The following is a 27,038-nucleotide window of genomic DNA, read 5'->3' as shown; positions in this document are numbered from 1 at the left end:
CCCATGGCTTTGTATGTAAAACTACAAAACTTCAGCAGTTTTGCAGATTTTAAAAAGTGTCATTTAAGGTAACGACCAAGCAAAGAATACTTTTTTCTCACGGTGTGTGACTTCTTTTCGTTCCTTTTTAATATTCATAATTCAAATATTTAATAACTATTGTCCACTTAATGAAAAAAAGGACTTGCAATCTGTACTACTAGCAGTCAACTTTCTTAGCTCACAATACTTAAAACAAAAGGCCGATTATATAATTCCTAACAATTATATCATATACTTGCACAAATTAATGATGAACAAACACAAAGTACCATTGAGAGCCTTTTGTACAGCACTCCGAAGTTAATTTTATACTACAGGAAATAAAGAGACATGATCTGCAGTCAGAGGTGTACCTTCTCCCCTTATTTATACATGGTATTTTTAAGGTACTCGTACTGCATAAGCTTGAAAGAGGAAGGTAAAAGCTTTTTTGAAAAATGGAAGACTTAACGTGAGAGTTAAGTGAAGGGTTAGTGAATCCAGATTTTAGTACCTGTGCTAGAGTGATTGTCAGTGGAATCAAGCCTGATTAAATCTCTGACGAAGACTGTGTGCTCCCCACTGTTAGCATCATTAGAACTATCCACGCTACCGTGGCTCACCGTGTCCCCATCACTTCCACCTGTGGCGTTCTGGGGAGCTGAAGACAAGCACAACAGCAGTTCAGTAACTCATGCACTGGGAATCTCTGAAACTAAACATGAGTGACTCACAGTTCTTTTAAAGTTGCAGAATACTTTCTAAATCTGTGAGAGAAGAAATAATTTTGGGCTAAAGCAACCTCTATCTTTAGTAGTATATGAAAATATCAACTAGAATTTCACCTCTCTTTTCTGCCTCATATAATTAAAAATTCATATGCCTATAAAACTTATGGTTCAGCAAGAAAAGTTATCTTTCCAATCACATGTATTACCTGATATTGAGGAGACCTGTGACTTTTGCACGGTATTTTTAAGTGGCTGCCTAAACTGTGCCAAGCCACGTACCACATTCCGTACCTTCGTCCACAAGAAGATACCACTGCGGGTACTGCTAGGCCACGGGCTCTCCAAAACTACCTAAAGGTAAAATAACGGTTAAAATAATGATTATTAGGAATACTGAATTTTTAAATGCACACACATATAATATGTACAAAAAGAATTCTACCCCCAAACCTCTAAGTTTACTAAATAATAAAATGTATCAAAATTTATCAGTCTTAATAAACAGCATATATTGCCTAATGTCAATCCTACTTACCTTATTATAATAGCCATAAGTAATAGCATTTGGCTTTATTTTAGCAGTTTTCATTTCAAATAAAACTCTCACTGCTAAAACAGGATGACCCCAAAGTCCACAAAGTTGCATCACTACTCGATAGCAAACCTAACAAAAAATTACATCAGAGCATTAGCATATTAGTCTGTGACTTGTAAAGGTTTTTAAATGACTTCACTCAATTCCTGTCAAAATTATCAAGCAATAGTTATTATTCTTCTGTCCTTTGTTGTGATTTGAGAGTCTTGGTAAACTATTCTAAAAACCTATTCATTAATGGAAGTACCAGCACTATTAACTTTTCCATATAAGACCTATGGGCACACATACCATTGGTTTCAGTAACAAAATTTACACAAAGAGACCAACTATTATTTTCCATAATTTGAGAAGGAATTCATTTTTAAAATCACACATGATTAAAATGGCTCTCTCCTAAATCATGTTTTATATTTTATGCTAAAGGAATTAAAAGCAGCATCTCTAGGATGCCTACATAACAAAGAATTCTATAAACCCATGTCTTAAAAAAAGAAGAAAGTTGAAAACACTAATATTATTAGCAAAGGCTTTTCTGAGAATATATGTTTAGTGAACAGGGGTAGAATTGATCATAAGAGGACAATCCAACTGGCAACTCCTAAAAGTTTAGGATCTCACATTAACTCAGCATAAAACACACTTTCTAACAGAGCCAGCTCAAGCACAGACAAGGTCCCATATCTAACAGACTTCCAACATCTCAGGTTTTATGTTGAAGTTTTACTAAAATATCTTCAAGTTCTATTTGACTCTAAGACTCTATGAGTCATGAAGAAATAAATTACTTTCTGTGTCAAACTGGGATCTGGATTTCCCAAAACCATTCTCAAAAATTTTTTCTGAAGTCGACAAAGTATTCCTTCAAACTTCCAGGCTTACTTGTATAAGAGGCAGACACCAAACTAAAGAAACAGTAAAAATGTCAGGGGTATAATTTTTTAATTGCAGTATGTTGTTACCTACAACATGATACCTTTTGGACATCTATGGTAGATAAAAGATGGCTACAAACTCTTTACTACTCCTCCCATTGAGAGGGCTCTGTCCCTTCTCCTTGAATTGAAGGGGAAAGCCTCTGAGATTGCATGACCAATAGGATTTGCCTGAAGTGACAACTGTACCAGTTTCCTGGTTTAAGCCTTAAGAAAAGTCAGTTTCTACTTCTCTCTTGAAACACATGCTCTTGCAGTGCTAAGCTATCACAGGGAAAGCCCAAGTATCACATGGAGGAGTCTGAGACTACATGGAGGAAGAGCGGTCCATCTGGGCCTGGTTTTCCAGATCACCCTGCCAAGGTACCTAGGCTGGTATTTGAGTTAAGCTGTCCTGGACCTTCCAAATCAGACCAGCATGTAAGAATGAGCTTGACACAAACATTTCATTTCCATTAAAAATTCAATAAATGGTATTAAAAGCAAAACACATTACGCATTTTAACTTTAATTTAGCCTATGTGGCATATGCTATTTCTGGGTTTCTATGAGTTTTATTTAAAAATCTACATTATTACAAGTTTTACAAACATAACATGTAGATCACAAAGCTGTCAAATTAAAACAAACATTAAGCATATGAATGAGACAGTCGTTTCTAATGGAGTATGAACCTAAAAATCAAAACCACTTACTTGCTAGGTGGCCTTATATATGTCATTCATCTAACTTTCAAATTTTCTTTCTTTGTAAAATGTAACATTATAATATATAATTGCCTCAAAGCGTTGCTGGGAATACCAAAGGAAATAATTACACAAAAATATTGTGAAAATTTTAATGTGCAATCCTATGTATCAATAAATAAAATGCATCAAACATGCCAAGCAAATATACATCCTTAAAGTTTTAAAATAAACACTTCTTTCTTCCAGTTGTAGAGATGTAATTATTTTAGGTGACTACAAATCTGTCAGTATAACTTGTTAGAAGTAGGAATACAACAAATTAACCTCCAAATTTTAAGCCTCCTATCAGAATGTTTATTGGGAAGATAATTAAAAACATTTTTTAGCTTACTAGTTGTATCTGCTGCATGTGAGAAAACAAGAAAATGTAATTATTTACTTGTAACTACTGTAGAACCTTAATACATACATATAGAGGAAACAACTTTTCAGGAAATTTGTCTTATGAACTTACCAAAGGAACTTAACCAAGTAATGTGCTTTGACTTTACAGTGCAGTAACAATTAATACTAGCTCTCTCATGGAGCATATTTTAAAGCACTTTAAAAATACGATGTGCTTTCACAAAGTTGAAATATATCCTAAAATATATCTTAGATACAAAAACTAACTCTATCAGAATAAATTTTTAAAACATATGAGGTACAAAAACACTAATACTGATCAAACACTTTAAATTTCCAAACAGTTTCATAAACATCAGATGAGAGAATATGCAATCAAATGTGAGAATGGATATGTCAGTATTTGTTCTGTAACTCTAACTTTGTATTTGAAGAGTTTTTTATAACATACAGATAATACTTCGAGAAAAACAAGTTTAGTGCGGATCTTAATAAGGTACATGCTTTACTAGACTCAGATCTTTTTTATTTTAAAAGAGGAAAAAATTAAACATAAAAATTACTCTATCATGTGCCCTTCTTCAATTATGCTTCTCTTCAAATCTTGTGCTGTCTCCTTCTTCCCAAATACCCATTACCCTGAATTTTTATTCCAACTATATTTTAAATTCTAATCTGGTTCTAATATCATTTAGTTATTTTAACACAAAAATAATTTTTAAAGGGAAAAACAGCAAAGAGGAGAACTAAATCAGTAACTCAGTTTCTTCAGCTGTCTGTTGCGTAATACCGCCACCTATCTCTGAGGATGGTTCTGAGCTTGCAGAGGTGCAGCACACTGTTGACTGAGCACTATCAGGTACTCGTCTAGACACATGGACATTAGCCATCTGAGGAAAGGAACTAAGTATCATTATACTGCAGATATTTCTGATTATATGGAGCTACTGGCATCTACTGGGTGGAGGCAAGGATACTGCTAAACATTCTAGATGTATAGGAAAGGACCTCACAATAAATAATTATGTGGGCCAAAATGTCAACAGTGCCAAGGCTGAGCAACTCAGACCTCCAGCTTCAGATACATAATATCTGAATCGCAGATAGGTTATGTAATCCCCCTAGGACACAGGTCCTAAGTGGAAAGCCACTTATTAAAAGCCTATTTGCTTCTTAGTAAAGTTATCTCAAGAATAAAATTAAATCAATATTTTTTTCTATTTATCAAGCGTAAATAATCTGGTCCAAGTAAGTCAATCCTCACTGAATTTCAAAGCAATAACTTTTAAATAAATGTATTTTAAAATAAACAATAGGTATTAGCTCTATGAAACAGGGTAACAGTTTAATGAAAATACCTGAGGTTACTGAAAGCAACTGAGACCTAAATTTTCTTAAAAATACAAATAGAATTCATCTTAGTAACAACAACTCAGTGTTATACTTGCCTCATCTAGAGGATCCACATCCGTTTTCCTCATCTTAATAAGCACATCATATGCCTGCTGAAGTGCTCTGACCTTAGGATGAGAAACTCTAACATAGGCTGGGAGACAAATAAACCATAGGCTGTAACAATGACTGAAGAGACACTTGGCCCATTGTGGCGGATTTGTGTAACATCTCTTCGCCAGCTTATGAGCTGTTTTTATCTCCTAGAAAAAGAATAAATAAAAAATTATGACATTCAGTAAAATTTATTAGGATGATAGGAAAAGTGAAAAGTAAAAGGGAGAGAAGAACTTAATGTAAAATTTGACTCTGAAATCAAGCATTTCATATTTTCGCTTTTGTGAATGGCTTCCTACTTAGTGCCACATGGTTCTTTTTATAAAGGAGCACTTTATACTGTTTTAACTATTTTTCTGGCAAGCATGTGTCTAAGAGACTAGAAATTCCTTAAAAGTGGACATCATTCATATTATAATAATATAATGGGTAATTAAGTGCTCTTCACATATATGGCACTCAAATGTTTGATGAATGAAAGGATTTAGCCATTCATAGCTTATGAGTTCTATAATATCATTCTTGAAAAGTCAGAGCCTTCTCACTCTTCTCCCAACTAAAAAGTTTAAGATGTTCTGAGTGCTGAGTTACTCCCCAAGATTTCTATTCTACCTTCTGTGTTAATTTCGTCACAGATTCTTTCAAATCACCTATTTCTTTGCAGGCAACATATTCTGAGAAAGATCACAGACGTCCCTACCTAATAGTTTGATAGGTATATTTTCTACTTCTGATTTTCATTCTGACTTAGGTGGAAGACAGAAAAGGCATCAAATCTGCTGAGCTTTATTGAACTCTACAGACACTCAGAAACTAAAGAGCCCTCCACACATCAGACTGACTCTGTCAGCCTTGCATTACAGACCCCTCTTGCTGGATGTGTTCTAAATAAACATACTGTTATGAGCTCTATTTCCAAGAGATGTGCCTGCAAAGTTAGTTCTGGGGCAAATGAGATCTAGAGACTTAGTAGCAAAATTCTCCCATTTTAAAAAACTTGCCTTTTATTAAGCTGATAACAGTATATATACTAAAAAAATTCCCCTCAGACACACTGAGAGAACTGTGTACTACATGAGATTAAAGACCACCTCAAGTTACCTCTAGGATTTGAGGGACTGCACTCGAACTGGTAAAACCTGAACTAAGAATTTCATTCTGAAATTTTCCATGTTTTGGAGACCCCCCAAATATCAGTATATACATGTGTATATATATAAAGGGTGTTTGATTTTAACTTGCACCTAACCATAGTTTAACTCTTTATACCTAAATCAAATATAGTATTAAAGCAAGACATTGATGTTGTCCTAAGTTAACTCCCTTTATAATGTAATATTCAGTATAAAATATATTTATACTAACCATGAGGAAAAATTAAAATCACAATGAGATACCACTTCATATGCACTAGATGGCTAAACCCAAAAAGACAGACAATAACAAGAATGTGGTGAAATTCCCACTGCTGGTGGGAATTTTAAATGGTATGCCCACTTTGGAAAACAGTCTGACAATTTCTCAGAAGGTTAAACACAGTGTAACTATATGACACAGCAATTCTACTTAGGCATATACCCAAAGAAATGAAAACATAACCACACAAACTACCATGCATAATAGCCAAAAAGAAAGAACCAACCACATGTACATGAATGGATAAATAAAATATTCCACACAATGGAATATTAGTCAGCAATAAAAATACGTGAAATACTGATATATTCTGCAACACTGATGAACCTTAAAAACATTATGCTAAGTGAAAGAAGCCAGTCACAAAAGACCACAAACTGTACAATTCCATTTTTATGAAATGCCCAGAATAGGCAAAACTAGAGAGAGAGAAAACAGATTAATGATTGCCTGGGGCTATGGAAGATGGAGGAACTAGGGGGGTTAACAGCTTAGGGATGTGGGCTTTCTTTTCAGGGTGATGAAAATGTTCTATAATTGGCTGTGGTGGTAGCTGCACAACCCTGTGAATGTACTGAAAGCCAGAGAATATACTCAAAACAGTGAATTGTACGGCATGTGAATTATATTTCAATAAAGTTTTCTAAAACTGTATTTAGTTCCCAAGCTTCTCTTAGAACAAACACATAAGCATTCAAAACCTTCACCCTCAAATTATAAGTAGGGTTGCAAGAAATCAATTTTAATTCATTAACAACCATAGTGGATCTTCAAATAATTCCTGTGGGTGATAAGTCTAAACTATGAGCTACATATCACATATACATAGTTTACATTTTAAATTAGATAAAGAATATCTGACCTGTTTAGTTCTCTTAGCCATGAGAGCTGGACTGTTTGTAATGCTACTCCCAGTAGGGTGTCTACTAAAACAAAGTTTCAACTCCTGTGGTCTGTCAAAAAGCTTAAGGTCCAGTCTTGGAAAGTATTTGTAACTAAAATAAAAAGCAAAAATAGAACTGCTGATTTAAAATACATTAACTCTTCATATTATTTCAGAATTTAGGTGAATATTTCTAAACCTCAAATGTAACCAACATTATTCTCCAAAATCCTTGTATATACATTTCTTTTTCAAATATGTAAGATGATGTAATTATAAGATAGACTATCTACATGGAAACTTTGGCTCCTCCCCATCCTATATGTTATTTTCAACCAATGCCTACAACATAGAAAACCCTGATATTTTGACTGAAGAATAACTCTTTCAATGGAACACATGTATTCAATGATAATTTATATTAAAACATTTAGTATATATACTTTGTAATTTTGTTTTTCTTTACAAAAGTACCTTGTATTCATATAAAAGGAAAAATGCCATAATATTTTTATATTAGGGATGTGCCATAATTCTTTACTGTTTGGACATTTGTAGGTTATTTCTCAACTTTGTACATTTATCTTTGTGAATATTTTGCTTAATTTCTTAGAATAAGACCCTATAAGAGTTTTCTATGATAAATGTCTATCAAAAAAATAAAAATTATTATAATCACTGTCAAATTATTTCCAGAAAGGTTATACTCATATCCTCAAGCTGATAGAATAAAAATGCTTCTACTCATCATTTGATCTGCATTTCCTTAAATACTAGAAAAGCTTAACACACTTTCATATCATTGACTATTGGGTTTTCTTCTCAGAAATGGCCTACTTATTTCCTCTGGCCAATTTTTCTTCTGAAATATATTACCTTTCCTATTTGATATACTTATCTGTCAATACCTGCATTCCAATGTATAGTGATTAAAGTCAAAGTAAAAAGAGAGCTCTCTTTCTATAATTGACATGCAATCAAAAGAGCACTTATTTAAATCACTCAATCTCAGGCATACAGTCTTCATTCTTATGTAGTCCTAGTGAGATTATATATTAATTTTATTTTTAGAAACAGTTCTTTTATATTCCCATTGCCCTAGAAATTCTTTTATGAATACAGCAGAAGAAAATAACTGTGTGTACACACAAAGATATAGACAGTAGAAAACTACAAATAAATTCCATAGGAAACTAGTTTAATTGCATGCAATGTAGTTATTCAGAATGACATGGCACAAAAACATTCATTTGCATGGAAAAATGTTCAGACCATTAAAGGTAAACACACATCACAACAAATATGTGCAAGATGAACTAATATTTGTTTTTAAGTAAGTTCAAACATATGTACAAAAAAGACAAAAATATATACATACAATTGTTAACAGACATTAAGTATTAGTGCTAAAATGATGTATGAATTATTTTTGTGTGGTTTTCTGAATGTATTAAAGTATTACCACGATCATAATAATAAACAAACTTTTTAATTTCTTAAAAGATTCCCATCCAAATTCTCTAAGTTTATTTCAATAAAGAGTGATTCCTGGCCCTCTACTTTTAAGTGATAGCTTACTAATGAGTAAGAATTTCACACTTTTTCACTGACAACAAAACACCGCAAAAGGAGGGGATCCTCACAAATATTTTTCTTCTTCAGAAGTGAAAATTTTAAAGATTAAAATGTGGTAAATGTTTAGGTTAATAGTGATCAGCATCTGGCTTCCCTTCAAACAGGGCAGTCGGGTTCTTAAATTACAATCCCTGGTGGTATCTCGATAGAATATTCATCTCCACCAGTTCACAGAATACATTTTGAAAATGACCTTTACAATATACATATCTACTAATAGTTGCAAACAACCAAACTATTAAATTGTACCCAAACAACTTGAGAACCATTCCTGGTACCTGTACTTGGGTGACAGATCCTTTCCATCATCAGGAGGCGGCTCAGGTGGCATTATGAATACCGTGTGCTCACTTTTCTGTGAATCATCTAGCTCTATCAATTTGGTATCTTCTGCTGAATCAAAGTCAACCTAAAAACAATTATTTTCTTCAATTAATTTGCATATCAGCAAGACCTGATTCTAAAATGTTGAAACTTGTATTTAAGAAAAAAATATACCTTATCTGTTTTCTCTGTGCCTTTATCAGGAAACAACTAGGAAAAAAAAGAATTCTCAGTGAAAATGTCTACTGTGAATTTAATAGAGACTACCTTAAATTCTAATTTAAAAAACTATTCTTTTTTAACACCAGGCAGATATGAAACACTTCCCAACGTATTTGGTAGACCCCATACTTGAATAATATTTTTCTTTTGACTATTAGGATAGAAAACAGTTCATTTTGACTAGTTTGTTCATATATCCCTCTTTAGAAGGAAAAGACAGGCAATCACAAGAACCTGATTTCTCAAACCAAAAATTTCATTATTAACAAACTTCTGCATTACTGACTAAGCTTAGTTACTCAGTCATGTCCAACTCTTTGCGACCTCATGGACTGTAGTCCGCAGACTCTTCAGTCCATGGAATTTTCCAGACAAGCATACTAGAGTGGTGACTGACAACATGCAAGCTTCTCTAACTGAATGCTATTGGACTATCAATATTTAAGTAAAGAAAAATGTTGAAAAGTTTAAATCATATTCCTAGAGTTTCAGATCACACTGATGTAATGGGAGAAAATTATGCAAGTCTTCTAAGATACACAAATCATTAGGAGCCTATAAAATTACAATGTCATAATATTCTACCTTTTTTTGATACAACCTCTAATTTTATAAATACAGTTTGCATAAACAGTAAGTCCTACAACCCACCTAGCAAAAATAAGAGCTCTACGAAAAATGAGGAAAAATATGTGAGTTGTCACTGTCAGAAATCAACATAGGACTACCATGGTGGTCCAGTGGTTAAGAATCTGCCTGTCAATGCACAGAACATGGGTTTGATCACTGGTCTGGGAAGGTTCCACATGCCGCCGGTGCACCACAACTACTGAGCCTGAGTACTGTAAGTACTAAGCCCCTCGCACCCTAGAGTCCATACATCGCAACACAAGAAGCCACTGCAAAGAGAAGCCCTTGGATGGCAACTACAGAGTGGCTCCTGCACTCAGCAACCAGAAAAAGCCTGCATGCAGCATGAATGCCTCATGCTGCCCTTCATCACAGGCAAAAATAAATAAATTTTTAAAAGTCACTTTTTATGAGTGAGTAAAGCCTTAACATATTTCCAAATAGTTTCCATCAGGACAAAAGAAATATAAAAGCAAAAGTATCTGGAAAGACACTAAAACAAACTAACAAAAAAAACCCCGCAGGATTTTACCCACAAAACTAACCTTTTTTTTTTTTTTTGGTTTGTTTTTTGGGGGTTTCTTTATAGCTGCCCTGTGTGGCTTCTGGAATTTTAGTTCCCTGAATACTGACTGAACCTGGGCCCTTGGCAGTGAAAGCGAGGTGTCCTAATCACTGGACCACCAGGGAATTCCCCAAACTAAACTTTTTAAAATAAACTACTAAATCTTATCTTGAAAGTGAAAGTGAAGTCGCTCAGTCGTGTCCGACTCTTTGCAACCCCATGGACTGTAGCCTATCAGGCTCCTCCATCCATGAGATTTTCCAGGCAAGAGTGCTGGAGTGGATTGCCATTTCCTTCTCCAGGGGATCTTCCCAACCCAGGAATCGAACCCGGGTCTCCGCATTGCAGGCAGATGTCATGTTAAAAACAAAAAGATTCAGGAGTTTCAGTGATGTTCTTAGTACTTGATACAAAACGAAAGTGAGATTCAAAGAGAAAAATTAGCTGTTTGGTAGTATTAGACACCACAAAGGAAAACAATTTTTACATTAAGTGTAGCACTGAAAATTCGCATGTGTACTTGTGTGCACAAACACACACACACACACCAGAACTTTAATGCTTTCCTCAGATCATTTGGGCTAACAATAATGATTATAAAGATAAACAAATTATTAAAGCTTTTCTTTAATATTGATTTACAGGACAAACTTTTACCTTTTCTATGCAGTCATCAAAAAAGGCCAATCCAGTATCTTTATCACTTACAAAACTACATTCTTCAATGAAACGAATAAAAATCTGTGTTTTGGATAAAAGGGTGTAGAATTTTGTATAGGCACGATCTCGACTTTTTAAAAATCCTGAAAAAAAAATAAAATTAGAATCAAATTCAGATTTCAAAGCAGAACTAGATGTATTATTTTTAAAGTTTTATATATATTATTTTATCTTTATATACAGACATATATAAAAGGACGATAGTCTCTTATGCCTAATTCAACCATGAAAACTCTTAACTTACACAATTAACCTTTTCACTGAAATCTGAATCTCCTAAAAGGAGTCTCTAGCCCTACAGATTTCAAGTAGAAAATTTCTGATACTCTACATACTCTCAAGCAGAAAGGGTCAAATCTTTTCTCGGCAATGCTACCAGACAATTACTTCTGTATCATCTTATAAACACTTCTGCTCTTCTGGCTCTTATTTTATCCATTCCTCAACTAACTGTAGACAGCTGTTGACTTTAGAAACACTCTTTCCTTCATCCACTGAAGAGCAGGGCACCTAATTCAAAGTCTTCTCTCCAACTCCTCCCATCATCATTCTTCAACACCCATAAACACCAACCATTCAACATTTCAGAGTTTTTAATTCCCTAACTTTCAACAGTCTATGGTCTGCTGCTGCTGCTGCTGCTGCTGCGTCACTTCGGTCGTGCCCGACTCTGTGCGACCCCACAGATGGCAGCCCACCAGGCTCCCCCGTCCCTGGGATTCTCCAGGCAAGAACATTGGAGTGGGTTGCCACTTCCTTCTCCAATGCATAAAAGTGAAAGTGAAAGTGAAGTCGCATCTGACTCCCAGCGACCCCATGGACTGCAGCCCACCAAGGCTCCTCGGTCCATGGGATTCTCCAGGCAAGAGTACTGGAGTGGGGTGCCACTGCCTTCTCCCAACTCCACCTCAATCACCAACTTCTATACATAGTTTCATACTCCCTGGACTTTCCCTCGTAGCACTATAAACAGCTTTGCCTCCCAAATCTCTAATTTACAAATTACTCTCTGTTACTCCTATCTGGTATGCTTAAATTCTTCCTACCAAGCCTTTTGTGAGGGACAATCTGCAATCCATTCACCCTTTTACATTCTACATACACCGTCCTATTTTCACGTCTTTAGCTAACATTGATTCCATGTCCATTTTAATTATTTTGTCAACACTCTCAATTTTTATGCCCTTTTGTCTTCTTTGTCAAACTCATCTAGTATAACCTAGCTCTGGAGCAATACATTGTCTGCTTTCTCTGGATCTGCACCCGTGTGGCTGAGCGCTAGTTGGGTGGGTAGGGGGTGGAGTTATGTAACTAGGTGAATTAAAACCACTTAACTTACACCTTTATCCCTGACCAGTAATCACACTACACTTCTGGAGTCTGAACTTTCCTTTACTCGTGTTTTCACAGTTATTTTCAGTGTTTAAATGTTCTCCCTCCATGTTCTCCCCCTCATCCCTGAATGGTGATAACTTGCAGAGAAAATGAAAATCATTAACTGAGAACTACATTCAGTTCAGTTCAGTTCAGTTGCTCAGTCGTGTCCAACTCTTTGCGACCCCATGAATAGCAGCACACCAGGCCTCCCTGTCCATCACCAACTCCCGGAGTTCACTCAAACTCATGTCCATCAAGTCAGTGATGCCATCCAGCCATCTCATCTTCTGTTGTCCCCTTCTCCTCCTGCCCCCAATCCCTCCCAGCATCAGAGTCTTTTCCAATGAGTCAACTTTTTGCATGAGGTGGCCAAAGTACTAGAGTTTCAGCTTCAGCAACATTCCCTCCAAAGAAATCCCAGGGCTGATCTCCTTCAGAAAGGACTGGTTGGATCTCCTTGCAGTCCAAGGGACTTCTCCAACACCACAGTTCAAAAGCAGCAGTTCTTCGGTGCTCAGCTTTCTTCACAGCCCAACTCTCACATCCATACACGACCACACGAAATTGACTAGACGGACCTTAGTCAGCAAAGTAATGTGTCTGCTTTTGAATATACTATCTAGGTTGATCATAACTCTTCTTCCAAGGAGTAAGCGTCTTTTAATTTCATGGCTGCAATTACCATCTGCAGTGATTTTGGAGCCCAAAAAAATAAAGTCTGACAATGTTTCCACTGTTTCCCCATCTATTTCCCATGAAGTGATGGGACCAGATGCCATGATCTTTGTTTCCTGAATGTTGAGCTTTAAGCCAACTTTTTCACTCTCCTCTTTCACTTTCATCAAGAGGCTTTTAGTTCCTCTTCACTTTCTGCCATAAGGGTGGTGTCATCTGCATATCAGAACTATATTATCTCACTATAAAATCTATTACTCTTTCTGCTTTCGTTTATTCCTTACCATGTTTTACAGTAAGTATGACCCTCCCCTCCTATTTAAGGCCAAGCCCACCATGAGCCTGGGATACAGCTCTTTCAGTGTTCTCTGGAAGATTCTATCAGCTAGTAACCAGTATACTCAAGTCTCTGTCATTTAAAAAATCTTTCCTCAAACATTTTTTCAAAGAGGACATTCAGAGGGCCAATAAGAACATAAAAAGATGCTCAATATCATTAATCATTAAAGAAATGCAAATCAAAACCACAATGAGACATCATCTCACACCTTTCAGAATGGCTATCATCAAAAAGGACAAAAATAACAAATGTTAGCGAGGAGGTGCAGAAAAGCGAACCCTCATACACTGTTGGTGGAAATGTAAATTGATGGCACCGCTGTAGAAAACAGTATGGAGGTTCCTCAGAAAACTAAAAATAGAATTACCATATGATCCAGCAATTCCGCACTCCAGGATACATATCCAGAAAAAACAAAACCACGAATTCACAAAGATATATGCACCCCAATATTCATAGCTGCACTATTTATAATAGTCAAGGTAAGGAAGTAACCTAACTAGTCAACAGATGGATGGATAAAGAAGCTGTGATACACACACACGCGCACACACACACACACACATAATGGACTATTACTCATTCATAAAGAAGAATGAAATTCTGCCATTTCCAACAACATAGATGAGTTTAATTCTTAGTGAAACAAGTCAAACACAGAAAAATACTCTATATTATCACTTATATATGGAATCTAAAAAATAAAACAAATTAGTAAATATAAAGAAAAAGAACAGATTCACAGATATAGAAAACAAACTAGTGGCTACCATTGGGGAGAGGGAAGCAGGGAGAGGTTAGATAGGGGTAGGGGATTAAGAAGTACAAACTATCATGCATAAGATAAATAGGCTGTGAGGACACACAGCACAGGGAATATAGTCAGTATTTTATAACAGCTATAAATGGAGGGCGTGTGTGCGCGCTAAGTTGCTTCAATCATGTCCAACTCTGTGCTACTCTACAGCCTGCCAAGCTCCTCTGTCCACAGGATTCTCTAATAAAGAAGCTGGAGTGGGTTGCTATCCCCTCCTCCAGGGAATCCTCCCAACCCAGGGACTGAACCTGCATCTCTCACATCTCCTGCACTAGCAGGTGGGTTCTTTATCACTAGTGCCACCTGGGAAGCCCCCATAAACGGAGTATAGCCTGCAAGTATTTTGAATTAGTAGGCTGTGTTGTACACCTGTAACATATAAATGCTGCACATCAATTATACTTCAATAAAATGAAAAACTTTTCCTTAACAAATAACTAGATCCTTCCCCTTTCTTCCATTTTCTTCTCAATAAAGGGCACTTAAATAAACAATAAACCATCCACTTGGTTGTTAAAGACATGAAGCTCCAAGTTGTTCTTGACATCTCCCTCATACAACCCATATTCAATTACCAAGCTCTATCCAATTTACATCCTAAAAATCACTTTTCCATTCATGCTATCAAATAATCCAGGTTACTTCATTTGAACCAATGCACTAATCAACTAATAAGTAGATCCATACTGTGGGTGCCTCCAATTGAATCTCTGCAGAGAAGTCGAAGAGGGTTTTTTGTCTGTTTTATAAACATAAACCTGATCCTATTACCTACTTAAATATCCCTCACTGACTTTCGATTACTCTTAGAATAAACACTGAAATCCTTCATTGTTAAGAGCCAACATGATCTGGCTTTCATCCACCATTTCAAGTATGCCTTGTAAGGTCAGTTTTTCCTCCAGCCTTTCTGTTATGCTTCAGGGCATTCTACATGCTGTTGTCCTTACTAGATCACCTTGAAATATTACTTAGTTGAGAAAAGCTCCAATAAAACAGAAATAAATAATTCTTTCCAAGCAGTAATAAGAAGTCTTTTCTTCTAATGGATCTAGGCAATGATCAGCAAAGGCTACTAATATAATTAAATGAAAGGCTGATGGGGAAATTATAATGAATGAATGAGTCTGATAACACCTGAACCCATGGATCAATCTTAGGAGTACTAAAAATGGTTCAGCTCAGTTCAGTTCAGTTGCTCAATCATGTCTGACTCTTTGTGACCCCATGAGTCACAGCATGCCAGGCCTCCCTGTCCATTACCAACTCCCAGAGTTCACCCAAACTCATGTGCGTCGCGTCAGTGATGCCATCCAGCCATCTCATCCTCTGTCGTCCCCTTCTCCTCCTGCCCCCAATCCCTCCCAGCATCAGAGTCTTTTCCAATGAGTCAACTCTTAGCATGAGGTGGCCAAAGTATTGGAGTTTCAGCCTCAGCATCATTCCTTCCAATGAACACCCAGGATTGGTCTCCTTTAGGATGGACTGGTTGGATCTCCTTGCAGTCCAAGGGACTCTCAAGAGTCTTCTCCAACACAACAGATCAAAAGCATCAATTCTTCGGCACTCAGCTTTCTTCACAGTCCAACTCTCACATCCATACATGACTACTGGAAAAACCATAACTTTGACTAGATGGACCTTTGCTGGTAAAGTTATGTCTCTGCTTTTTAATATGCTGTCTAGGTTGTGATCATAGCAATTATATCCATTCTTTAAAGTCATGCTCTTCTTTCCATGAAGTCTTCCAAAGACTTTATGATGAGTATCTTTAAGAATGTTTCCTTTTTCTGAATGTTTATGCCTTCTCACTGAATGATTATGTAAAATCTTTTTCTTGAGTATTTGTTCTATTTCTTAAAACATGTTAAATTATTTTCCATTGGGTATCCCAAAGAGATAGATTTTGTACTCCTCTATATCCCTAAATAATAACTAATTGAACTTAGTAAGTGGTAACTAAATATTTGAGAAATAAGTCATCCTAAACCAGAAATAAGAAAAGATAAAAGGATTATTAGGAAAATACAGATTAAAAAAATAATAACTGCACGGCCAAAATATAGATATGTAAAATAATTATCATTATGAATACTGATGTATTTGTAAGTTTTCCACTATATACATAAGAAGTGCTGAATACCAATACAAACCTTTGTAATTTCCTAAAACGACAAATACTAAGAGAATGAGTATGGTATTTTCCTCTGGAACAAGGCTGTACTTTTCAAAAAATTTTTAACACTGGTGGCTTTATTCCAAAAACTATTTGTTAGAGAATACTGTAAAGCCAAGAATGTATAAGGTCAAAAATTTTACGAAGCTGAGAAAACACCTAAAAGCAAATGACCAGCTTCATTCTACTGAGATAACTGATCACAGACTACTATAAATACAAGCAACATCTTTGACATTTCATAATTAAACACCTCCAAATTCAAATTTCTCAGGAAAAAAAATTAGGTATAAAAGTTAAAAGAAATTCTATTCATAGAACTAGATTACAAATACACAGAAGATCACCATATTTTAATATAAAACCTCTAAGAACTTATACAGTAAATATTTCTTGGTAGTACTACCAAATAGAAAATTTTTTAATTTCAATAAAAAGTATTTATATTTTCAATGCTACTCACCCTGTCGGTCAAACAATGAATCAGCAGCTGTAGCTTTATTTGAAGGAGCCTCTGTGATCGGTCTGAGATATGTTCTGTAGCCCTTTAAAATCGATGCCATAAAGCGCAAAAATGCCTCTTGAATTTCCATCTCAAGCTGTGTCATCTTCTTTTGCCAAGAGAAATCTGCTTCAATTGGAGTCATCTCAATTGCTGAACCTTCTTGAGTTTTTCGGTGAACTGACAAATGAAGAAAGAGAAATGAATAACATTAATACATAATGTTATACATATACAACAACTCAAAAATAAAGGGAACTGTCAAAATAAAGCCCATGGTTTCTTGAAAATCCTCTCCACATTAATGTGAAGGGGTCACTGTCAGAGGCTCACAGGAAGGCACAGAAAGCACACTCAGACACCAGGAACCACAACAGTAATTTCTCACTACTGGAATTTGTTTTGCAATGAGACTCCCGTTAAACACAGCAAAACTACATTTAAATTTAAAAAGAATTTTTTAATATACATTCTTTCATTAAATATATCCCTTCTTATAGTTAGGGAGTTTGGGATCGACATGTACACACTACTATATTTAAAATGGATAACGAACAAGTACCTATTGTATAGCACAGGGAAATCTGCTCAAAGTTATGTGGCAGCCTGAATGGAAAGAGATTTTGGGGGAGAATGATACATGTATATGTATGGCTGAGTCCCTCTGCTGTTCACCTGAAACTGTCACAATATTGTTAATCAGCTATACTCCAATATAAAATGAAAAGTTAAAAAAAAATTCCTTCTTTTTTCCTCATATTTACCTGAGAATAGCTGGGGATACAATTTCTTCAAGGTGCTAATCAGATTTTTACATGGCTTTTTGGGAAGCTGCTTCCAGTTCATGTTCTTCTTTTCATCTGATCTATTAAACAATAACATAATTAATAAAGTCTGCTATAATCTGTCTTTACTTAAACAAAATTCTTATGCCAAACTAAAAAAGAAAACGGAAAGGATATTTATACTGACGTTACAATTTAAGAATCTGCGATCTTAAATGACCACTTAAATTCTTAAGTGATTTCCAAGAAGTTCTCTTTTCATTTCAATCAACCTCAGCCAAATTTGGTCATCTCATTCCAACCCTCCAACACAGACTTTCATTAACTGGAGTCATGAACACAACACAAATATTGTTTCAAAGTTACATTTTAGAATTATAATAAGTGTTAAACTTAACTGACTTGAGACTTAAAAGTACCTATTAGAAGCAAATCTCAACAAATATCAGAGTCAGTAACATACAGTCTGTACGTTACAAATAGTAACAAACTCTACAAAGATGAAAGCACTATGTGCCAACCATGAGCTAGAGCTAATGCTATATATCAAGCCAATATCATTTATGAACATCAATGCTAGAATCTTAAATTTTTAGGTATATATTTCAGGGATATTTTTGAGTATATTAACTATATATTCCAAGAAATATGCATAATAATGATCAGAGAGGCTTTGGCCATACTTTAAAATTTAACTGCAATCTAAATAGCCATCAACACTGGTAAATATTGAAAACAAAGCAGAGCTACATGTATCAACATAGAAATGCTCATAGAAAATGCTAACGAAAACAGCAAATCAGAAAACTGTACAAACATAAAAACTTTGAAAGCATGCAGAACAAAATATCATTTATACTAGTATAAATATAGTGTATATTGGTGGAATCTGGACTCTTAGTGGAAGATTCATGCAAATTATTTACATTATTCTCCATAATTCTTTCGTACCTAGAACATTTCATAATTGTATAATTAAACATTCAAAACTATTTTAGAAATAGTATTTTGATCTATAGAAATTATATAGAAGTTATTTAAACCTGGGCAAAATTAACAATCTCTGTATTATTTTATTCAGAATAGCAAATAACATGGGGTAAATCTTTGAGCTACAACTTCAAAATAATTTCCAAAGCACCACAATATATTCAACCTTGAAGTAACTTTTTCAGGGATAGTTACTAAAAAATAACAAAATGTGTACTACGAGAAATATTTAGTGCTTGCCAAGTAGTTCATTGTTTCCAGGCAATAGGTAAATCTAAATGTCCACAGTAGAGATGGATCAAGAAGGTGGACTAAGAGGATATGGAGCTCACTTCCTCCCATCAACACAGCAGAAGATACACTGACAGGTGGAACAATCCTCATGAAAAACTAACTGAAAACTGACAGGTGAGCTACTGTACCACCAAGGCAATAAGACAGATACACATGGAAGGAAATAAAAGTGATTTGAGTTCGGACCTGTGTCCATGGAGGGGACTCAGAGGAAAGAGAAGATTATAAAGTGGACACCCACCCAGAGGAGGGAGCAGTGAGAGCCAAATGCAGGGCACCGCAGTCCAGGAATCCTACGCAAGGGAGACAAGCCTGTTTGCAGAACTGCTGGGACTAACAAGAGGTAAAAGAAAAACAAAATTTTCAAAATGGAAACAGTTTAAGAGCTCTCAAGAATAACATTAAATGTACCAAAATTCACCTTATAGGGAGGGGTACCAGAAAACAGAAAAGGGGATCAAAATTGTATTTAAGGAGATTATAGCTAAAAACTCCCCAAACCTGAGAAAAGAAACATATCCAGATAAAGGAAGCACAAAGGATCCCAAACAAGATGAACCCAAACAGACCCACAGCAAGAGATACCATACTTAAAATGGCAGAAGTTAAAGGTAAACAGCAAATTCTAAAGGCAGCAAAAGAAAAAGACATTTTGAACAGACCAATCACTAGTACTAAAATTGAGTTTGCAATTTTAAAAAATTTCCAGAAAACAAAGTCCAGGACCAGGCAGTTCCTTGGGGAAATGCTACGAAACTTCTCTTTCTAAGAGTACTTCAAATTATTAAAGAGGATGAAACACTCCCAAATTCATCACAATGCCACCAATACTCTGTTATCAAATCCAGACAAAGGCACTACAAAAAAGACAATTACAGGCCAATATCTTTGAATATAATTGCGAAAATTCTCATCAAAATATTAGCTAATCAAATCCAACAATATATAAAAAGGATCATACACCACAATCAAGTTGGACCTACTCTAGCAACACAAGGATGGTTAAATATAAAGAAATCAACCAACGTGACACACCACATTAACAAAAGGAAGAGGAAAACCACACGATCATCTCAACCGACATTGTAAAAGCAACTGAAAAAATTCAACCACCATCACAAAAACTCTCAATAAAGTGGCTACAGAGGGAACAAATCTCAACATAATAAAGGCCATATATGACAATTCACAGCTAACATCATATTCAATGGTGAAAAGCTGACATCCTTCCTGTTAAATTAAGCATCCAAATTGGAAGGGAAGATGTCAAACTGTTACTCTTTATAGATGACATGATACTTTATATAGAAAATCCTAGAAGTACAACACAGATGAACTTACCTATAAAACAGGAAGAGATTCACAGACACAGAGAATAGACTGGTGGTGGACAAAGGGGAACAGGGGAGGGAGACAGATGGACTGGGAGTTTGGGGATGGACGATGCAAACTATTACATTCAGAATGGATAAACAAACCCTAATGTACAGCACAGGGAACTGTATTTAGTATCCTGTGATATACCATAGCGGAAAAGAGTATTAAAAAAGAATGTATGTATGTATGTATGTATGTATGTATGTATGTATATCACTGAGTCATTATACTGTATAGCAGAAACTGGCACAACACTGTAAGTCAACAATACTTCAATTAAAAAAAAATTTTTGAAGAAAATCCTAAAGTCTCCACACAAAAACTACTAGAACTAATAAATGAATTCAGCAAGTTTGCAGTATACAAGATTAATAGACAGAAATCTGTTGCTTTTCTATACAGCAATAATGAATTACCAGAAAGTTTTTAAAATAAATTCCATTTAAAGCTGTATCAAAAAGGATAAAATATCCAGAAATAAACTTAACCAAGAATATGAAAGACCTACACTCTGAAAAGTCATGGAAGGAAAGTGGAGATGATACAAAGAAATGGAAAGATATCCCTCGCTCTTCTTGAACTGCAAAAATTAATATCACTAAAATAGTCATATTACTCAAAGTAATCTACAGATTTAATACAACCCCCATCAAAATACTCATGACATTCTTCACAGAAATAGAACAACTAATCCTAAAATTCATAAACAACCACAAAAAACCTCAAATTACCAAAGCAATCCTGAGGAGAAAGAACAAAGCTGAAAGCATCACATCCCCGATTTCCACTGTACTACAAAGTTACAGTGATCAAAACAGCAACAGCAAAAAACAAAACAAAACACAGTAACAGCACATTTTATGTCCGGCAAAACACCAGACACACAGATCAACTGCTACACAGCAAGCCCAGACATAAACCCATGCACCTACAATCTATTAATCTATGATAAAGGAGGCAAGATTACAATGAAGAAAAAGACAGTTTTTTCAACAATTGGTGCTGGGAAAACTGGAGGGCTACAGGTAAAACAAATGAGATTAGAACATTCCCTCACAGCAAATACTCAAACAAATTCAAAATGGATTAAAGGCCTAAACATATGACCTGAAACCATAAAACTCTAAGACAAAGAGAACAAAGGCAAGACACTCTTTGACATAAGTCATAGCAATCTTTTGGATCACTCCCCTAAGGCAAAATAAATGCAAAAATAAACAAATGAGAACTAATTAAACTTAAAAGCTTTTGAACAGCAAAGGAAATCATCAACAAATCAAAATGATAACCTATGGAACAGAAGAAAATACCTGCAAAAGATGTGATCAACAAGGCATTAACACCCGAAAGTGACCAACAAGGAATTAACACCCAAAACATCTCCTACAACTCAGTATCAAAAAAGCAAACAATACAACTCATTATCAGCTCATACATCTTATTATCAAAAAAGCAAACAATACAATAAAAAAAATGGGCAGAAAGAACTCAAGAGACATTTTTCCAAAGACATACAGATGGCTAACAGGCACATGAAAAGATGCTCAATATCACTAATTACTACAGAAATGAAAGTCAAAACAATTTTGAGATGTCACCTCATATCTGTCAGAATGGCTATCATCAATAAGAAGACAAACAACAAATGTTGGCGATGATGTGGAGAAAAGAGAACACTCATACACTGTTGGTGGAAATGTAAACTGGTAGTGGCACTATAGAAAAAAGTATAGTGGTTCCTCAAAAAACTAAAAATAGAATTACCATATGACCCAGCAATTCCACTCCTGGGTATATGTCCAGAAAAAAAAGAAAACACTATATGCACCCCATTATTCATAGCAGCACTATTTACAACTGCCAAAACACGGAAGTAACCTGTGTCCATCAACAGATAAATGAATAAAAATTATTAACAGACTGATTCCAAATAGGGTAAGGAGTATGTCAAGGCTGTATATTGTCTCCCTGCTTATTTAACTTATATGCAGAGTACATCATGAGAAATGCTGGACTGGATGAAGCACAAGCTGGAATCAAGATTGCCAGGAGAAATATCAATAACCTCAGATACGCAGATGACACCACCCTTATGGCAGAAAGCAAAGAACTAAAGAGCTTCTTGATGAAAGTGAAAGAGGAGTGAAAAAGTTGGCTCAAAACTCAACATTCAGAAAACTAAGATCATGGCATTGGGTCCCATCACTTCACGGCAAATAGATGGGGAAACAATGGAAACAGTAACAGACTTTATTTTGGGGGTCTCTAAAATCACTGCAGATGGTCACTGCAGCCATGAAATTAAAAGATGCTTGCTCCTTGGAAGAAAAGTGATAACCAACCTAGACAGCATATTAAAAAGCAGAGACATTACTTTACAAACAAAGGTTTGTCTAGTCAAAGCTATGGTTTTTCCAGTAGTCATGTATGGATGTGAGAAAATATAAAGAAACCTGAGCACCGAAGAATTGATGCTTTTGAACTGTGGTGTTGGAGAAGACTCCTTGAGAGTCCTTTGGACTGCAAGGAGATCCAAACCAGTCCATCCTAATGGAAATCAGTCCTGAATATTCAGACTGATGCTGAAGCTGAAGCTCTAATAGTTTGGCCAACTGATGCAAAGAACTGAGTCATTGGAAAAGACCCTGATGCTGGGAATGATTGAAGGCAGGAGGAAAAGGGACAACAGAAGATGAGACAGTTGAATAGCATCACGGACTCAGTGGACAATGAGTTTAAGCAAGCTCCAGGAGTTGGTGATGCACAGGAAAGCCTGGCATGCTGCAGTTCATGGGGTCGCAGAGTCAGACACAACTGAGTGACTGAACTGAACAGACTGGTGAAAAAAGTGAAAATCTGCCATTTGCAGCATCATGGATGGTCTAGAGAATATTACGCCTAGTAAAGTGAGTCAGACAAAGATAAATACTATGTGATATCATTTACATGTAGAATCTAAAATACAAAACAAAACAAAAAAATGAACACAGCCAAAACACACTCACATTTATAGAAAACAAACTAACAGTTACCAGTAGAGAGAAGAAAGGGGAGAGGCAAGATAAGGGTATAGGATTAAAAGACACAAACTACTATATATAAAATAAATAAGCAACAAGGATATACTGTATAGCAGGGGTCCTCAACCTCTGGGCCATAGACAGGTACTTTAATGGCAGTATTAGATTAGAAATAAAGTGTACAATAAATGTAATGTTGCTCAAATCATCCCCTAACCATTCCACCCACCCCCAGTCCATGGAAAAATTATCTTCTAAGAAACTGGTCCCTGGCACCACCAAGGTTGGGTACCACTGCTGTATAGCACAAGGAATTATAGCCATTAGCTTTTAGTAACTTTTATTGGAATATAAGCTATAAAAATACTATATCACTATGCTATACACCTGAAAACAGTGTAATATTGTAAATCAACTATACTTCAATTCTTAAAAGTATTGAAAGCTCAATAAACAAACATAGTATGGAGCTACAACAATACCACAATTACAGTTTTCGAAATACAATGGTAGATTCATTTCAAAATTTATTTTTAAAGGTACATCAAACGTTTTCTTCCTTCCTTAAGTTATTCTTCAGGTTCATGCAAGCCTATTTCCCCAACCAGTTCTACTGCTGTGACCACTGAAGTCTCATCCCGAATTCTTCCTCTATTCATTTTCTACCAATATCAAACAGGAAAGAATAAAAGCACTCCAGGATCTGGAATTTGACATTTACACTAGGGAACTTTCACTATTTACTGCTCTTTCCCACTTTGCTGTTGTTATTGTTGGGCGATGGGGTGTAGAGGGAGCGCCTAAACACCCATCTAGAACTGGATGGATGAAGCTGCTTTTACAAGTGTGGTACTCTACTCTCTGAACCCTCAGTTACCACTGCCGTACAAATTTATCACCTCTGTAAACACAAACTGATTGATTTTTAGTATCAATTTCTCTACAATCCCTGTAAAATTCAAATCTTGAACTAAGGCAACAGCATAATATTACCCTATATTGTGACTAAGGTCACTATGTTGTGACTTACACATGGATTCTGAATTAAACCTACATATCGTATCTCTTGAGCTCTGAAAGCAGGGTTTATCCTTTTTCTTTTTAAGAATCCATATTATCTTCTGATAAACATAAACATCTCCTGCCTACTGTTAACATTATTATCCAATATAAACTATTATAATACTGAACACACTGAATCTTTTTCAAACCACGTAACATTCCAGGATTCTGTTACCTGTCCTGACTGTGAATCACTGAATTGAAGACTTACTAACAACTTTTAAAAGTGGAAATTTGTGTATGCTTTCAAAGAGCTACAATTACATGTGGAGAAAAATATAAAGGGAGATAACATAAAAAGAATCAACTTACAGATATAACATGTTTGTATCCAAGTCAATGCAAACAACATCTTGTGGTGGGTCATGAAGATCAAAATACCTTGAGTCAACTCCAACTATAAACGGTAAAGGTGCACTGAGCACTGCCGCCAGTGAAAGAGGACACAGGGGAATATACGGGCACTGCCACTGAAACGGAAAGATCATCTGGGAAAAAAGTTTTAAGAAATTAACCAACTTTTATTGCATTGAGAATTATGTAATTAACTAATATTACTGACAGGGACGTTAAAAAGCAGCTAAAGTCTAGTTTCTTTCACTTTCAACTTCATTCCAAAATATAAATGACTATACAACATTACAGGTTAATCCTAAGAACCAATGTGATTAAAACCTTTAGGCATGACAATGACCATAAGCACAATTAAAATGCTAACAGCTCTTTGAACGTTAATACTTATGTCTATAGGAAATCCACATTCCTATTTTAAGGAGAAAGGGAGAGAAGGGGAAAAATTGATGGAAATTTTATAAAACAAATTCATGATTTTTAACTGATGCATTTCATCCGTCTATTAAATTTCAAGATAACCTCTGATTAAAATTCAACTAAGAACACCAAGAGCTAAACAAAACAAAAAATTTAAACAATTATCTTGGGAATAATAATAGTCAACTAAAAATTTCAACAAAAAGTTTTCCTAACTGCCCAAATAAACATAAAATGATCCACTTCAACTAATATTAAAATTTTAATCACGAATGACAAAATCTTTCCTCTATTATAAAAATCTTTGTAATCTTTCAAGGTCTAGTTCAATTGTCACCTTACCCATCATTATTCACCCCAAATAATTACCTACAGCATTTACTACCTCTGCCAGTTATTCCAGATGGTTACACAGAATTGGAATTTTGTCTTCAATCATTTACTTGCTTTCTGGCAACTGAGCACTTAACATGTACCAAAAACTGTTCTACATGATGGGGCTATAACAGTGTATAAAACAAAGATCCAATGCCCTCATGAAGTTTAGAGTGCAGCATAAGAGTCAGCAAACTTTTTCTGTAAAATATACAGAGTATTTTATGGCTTGCAAACCATAATGCATCTGTCACAAATTAACTCTGCCTTCATGTATGAAAACAGAGGAAATATATAAATAAACAGCCTATGTTCCAGTAAAACGTATTTACGGAAGACAAATGGCAGCCAGGATTTGACTCAAACACCTGGTCTAGCAGGAAGAGAGAAAACAAAAAGAAGACATAATAAACAGACTATGTGCCATGTGAGAGAGTGCTAAGTGCTATGAGGAAAAGAAAACAAAAACAGTCAGGCCAAGTGAAAGGTCCCAGAGTTTAGAACAGTAGAGAAGAAAGAGGGAAAGCAGGCTGTATTATTAAACAGGCCAAACCGGGTAGGCCTCATTAAGAAAAAGACACTGGGCTGAAACTTGAAGGTGGTAAGGGATTTAGTCAAGGGGATATCTAGAAGAGCACTTTGAAGAAAAGGAACAGCCAGGGCAAAGACCATATGGTGTGAGGACTGCCTAATATGCTCCAGGAGTAGCACAGGCCAGCACAGCTAGAGCAGAGTGAGCAAAGGGGAGAGAAGTCGAAAATGAGATCAGAGAGCAGAGGGACAGAAGTGCTTGCAAAGGACCTTGCAAGGACTCCAGATTTCCTCCAGTGAAAACTGACTATCTTCCATTCAACAAAAGGTATGTTACACCTCCAACTACGTAAGAAATTTCAGAATAAAACTACTGAACAACAAAATACAACATCTTTATCTTCGACTTTTTCGGCACAATCAAAAATACAGTCAATTTCACAAAAATACTCACTGGTTCCACCAATTCTTGCTATAGGGCTCCATAAACTCTTCAATATTCTTTGATATTAAAATCATTCTCCTTTTGCAGAATTTATCCTATCACCATTCTTTTCAATTTTCTTCTCTTTAAATGATAAGTTGCCTTACTATCAAATCCTCATTTATCAATAGTCTTGCAAGCAACATCAGTTACATAAATTTCAAGCAACCTTGCATTTTAAT

General features: G+C 35.5%; 1 protein-coding gene across 3 annotated transcripts in view; it reads right to left on the bottom strand.

Moving 5' to 3' along the window:
* DENND4C (DENN domain containing 4C) overlaps positions 1-27,038 on the bottom strand; it is a 112,011-nt gene that overhangs the window by 41,527 nt on the left and 43,446 nt on the right. For 2 of the 3 annotated variants that reach the window (XR_009599253.1, XM_004004393.6), the window contains exons 10-20: positions 25,008-25,183; positions 17,932-18,032; positions 17,129-17,347; positions 11,218-11,363; positions 9,318-9,353; positions 9,098-9,228; positions 7,164-7,296; positions 4,825-5,031; positions 1,288-1,416; positions 959-1,103; positions 536-682 (exon numbers count right to left, since the gene is read on the bottom strand). Coding sequence is in view for 2 of the 3 variants with exons in the window: in XM_004004393.6 (XP_004004442.3) it covers positions 536-682; positions 959-1,103; positions 1,288-1,416; positions 4,825-5,031; positions 7,164-7,296; positions 9,098-9,228; positions 9,318-9,353; positions 11,218-11,363; positions 17,129-17,347; positions 17,932-18,032; positions 25,008-25,183 (1,570 nt within the window). In the remaining variant the exon portion in view is untranslated. The remainder of the gene's footprint in view (positions 1-535; positions 683-958; positions 1,104-1,287; positions 1,417-4,824; positions 5,032-7,163; positions 7,297-9,097; positions 9,229-9,317; positions 9,354-11,217; positions 11,364-17,128; positions 17,348-17,931; positions 18,033-25,007; positions 25,184-27,038) is intronic. The other variant, XM_027964567.3, reaches the window with a different exon arrangement.

Source organism: Ovis aries, chromosome 2 (assembly GCF_016772045.2).
Source record: "Ovis aries strain OAR_USU_Benz2616 breed Rambouillet chromosome 2, ARS-UI_Ramb_v3.0, whole genome shotgun sequence".
NCBI lineage: Eukaryota > Metazoa > Chordata > Mammalia > Artiodactyla > Bovidae > Ovis > Ovis aries.
Note: the sequence above shows the minus strand (reverse complement) of the source record. Positions and strands in the feature narration are given on the sequence as shown.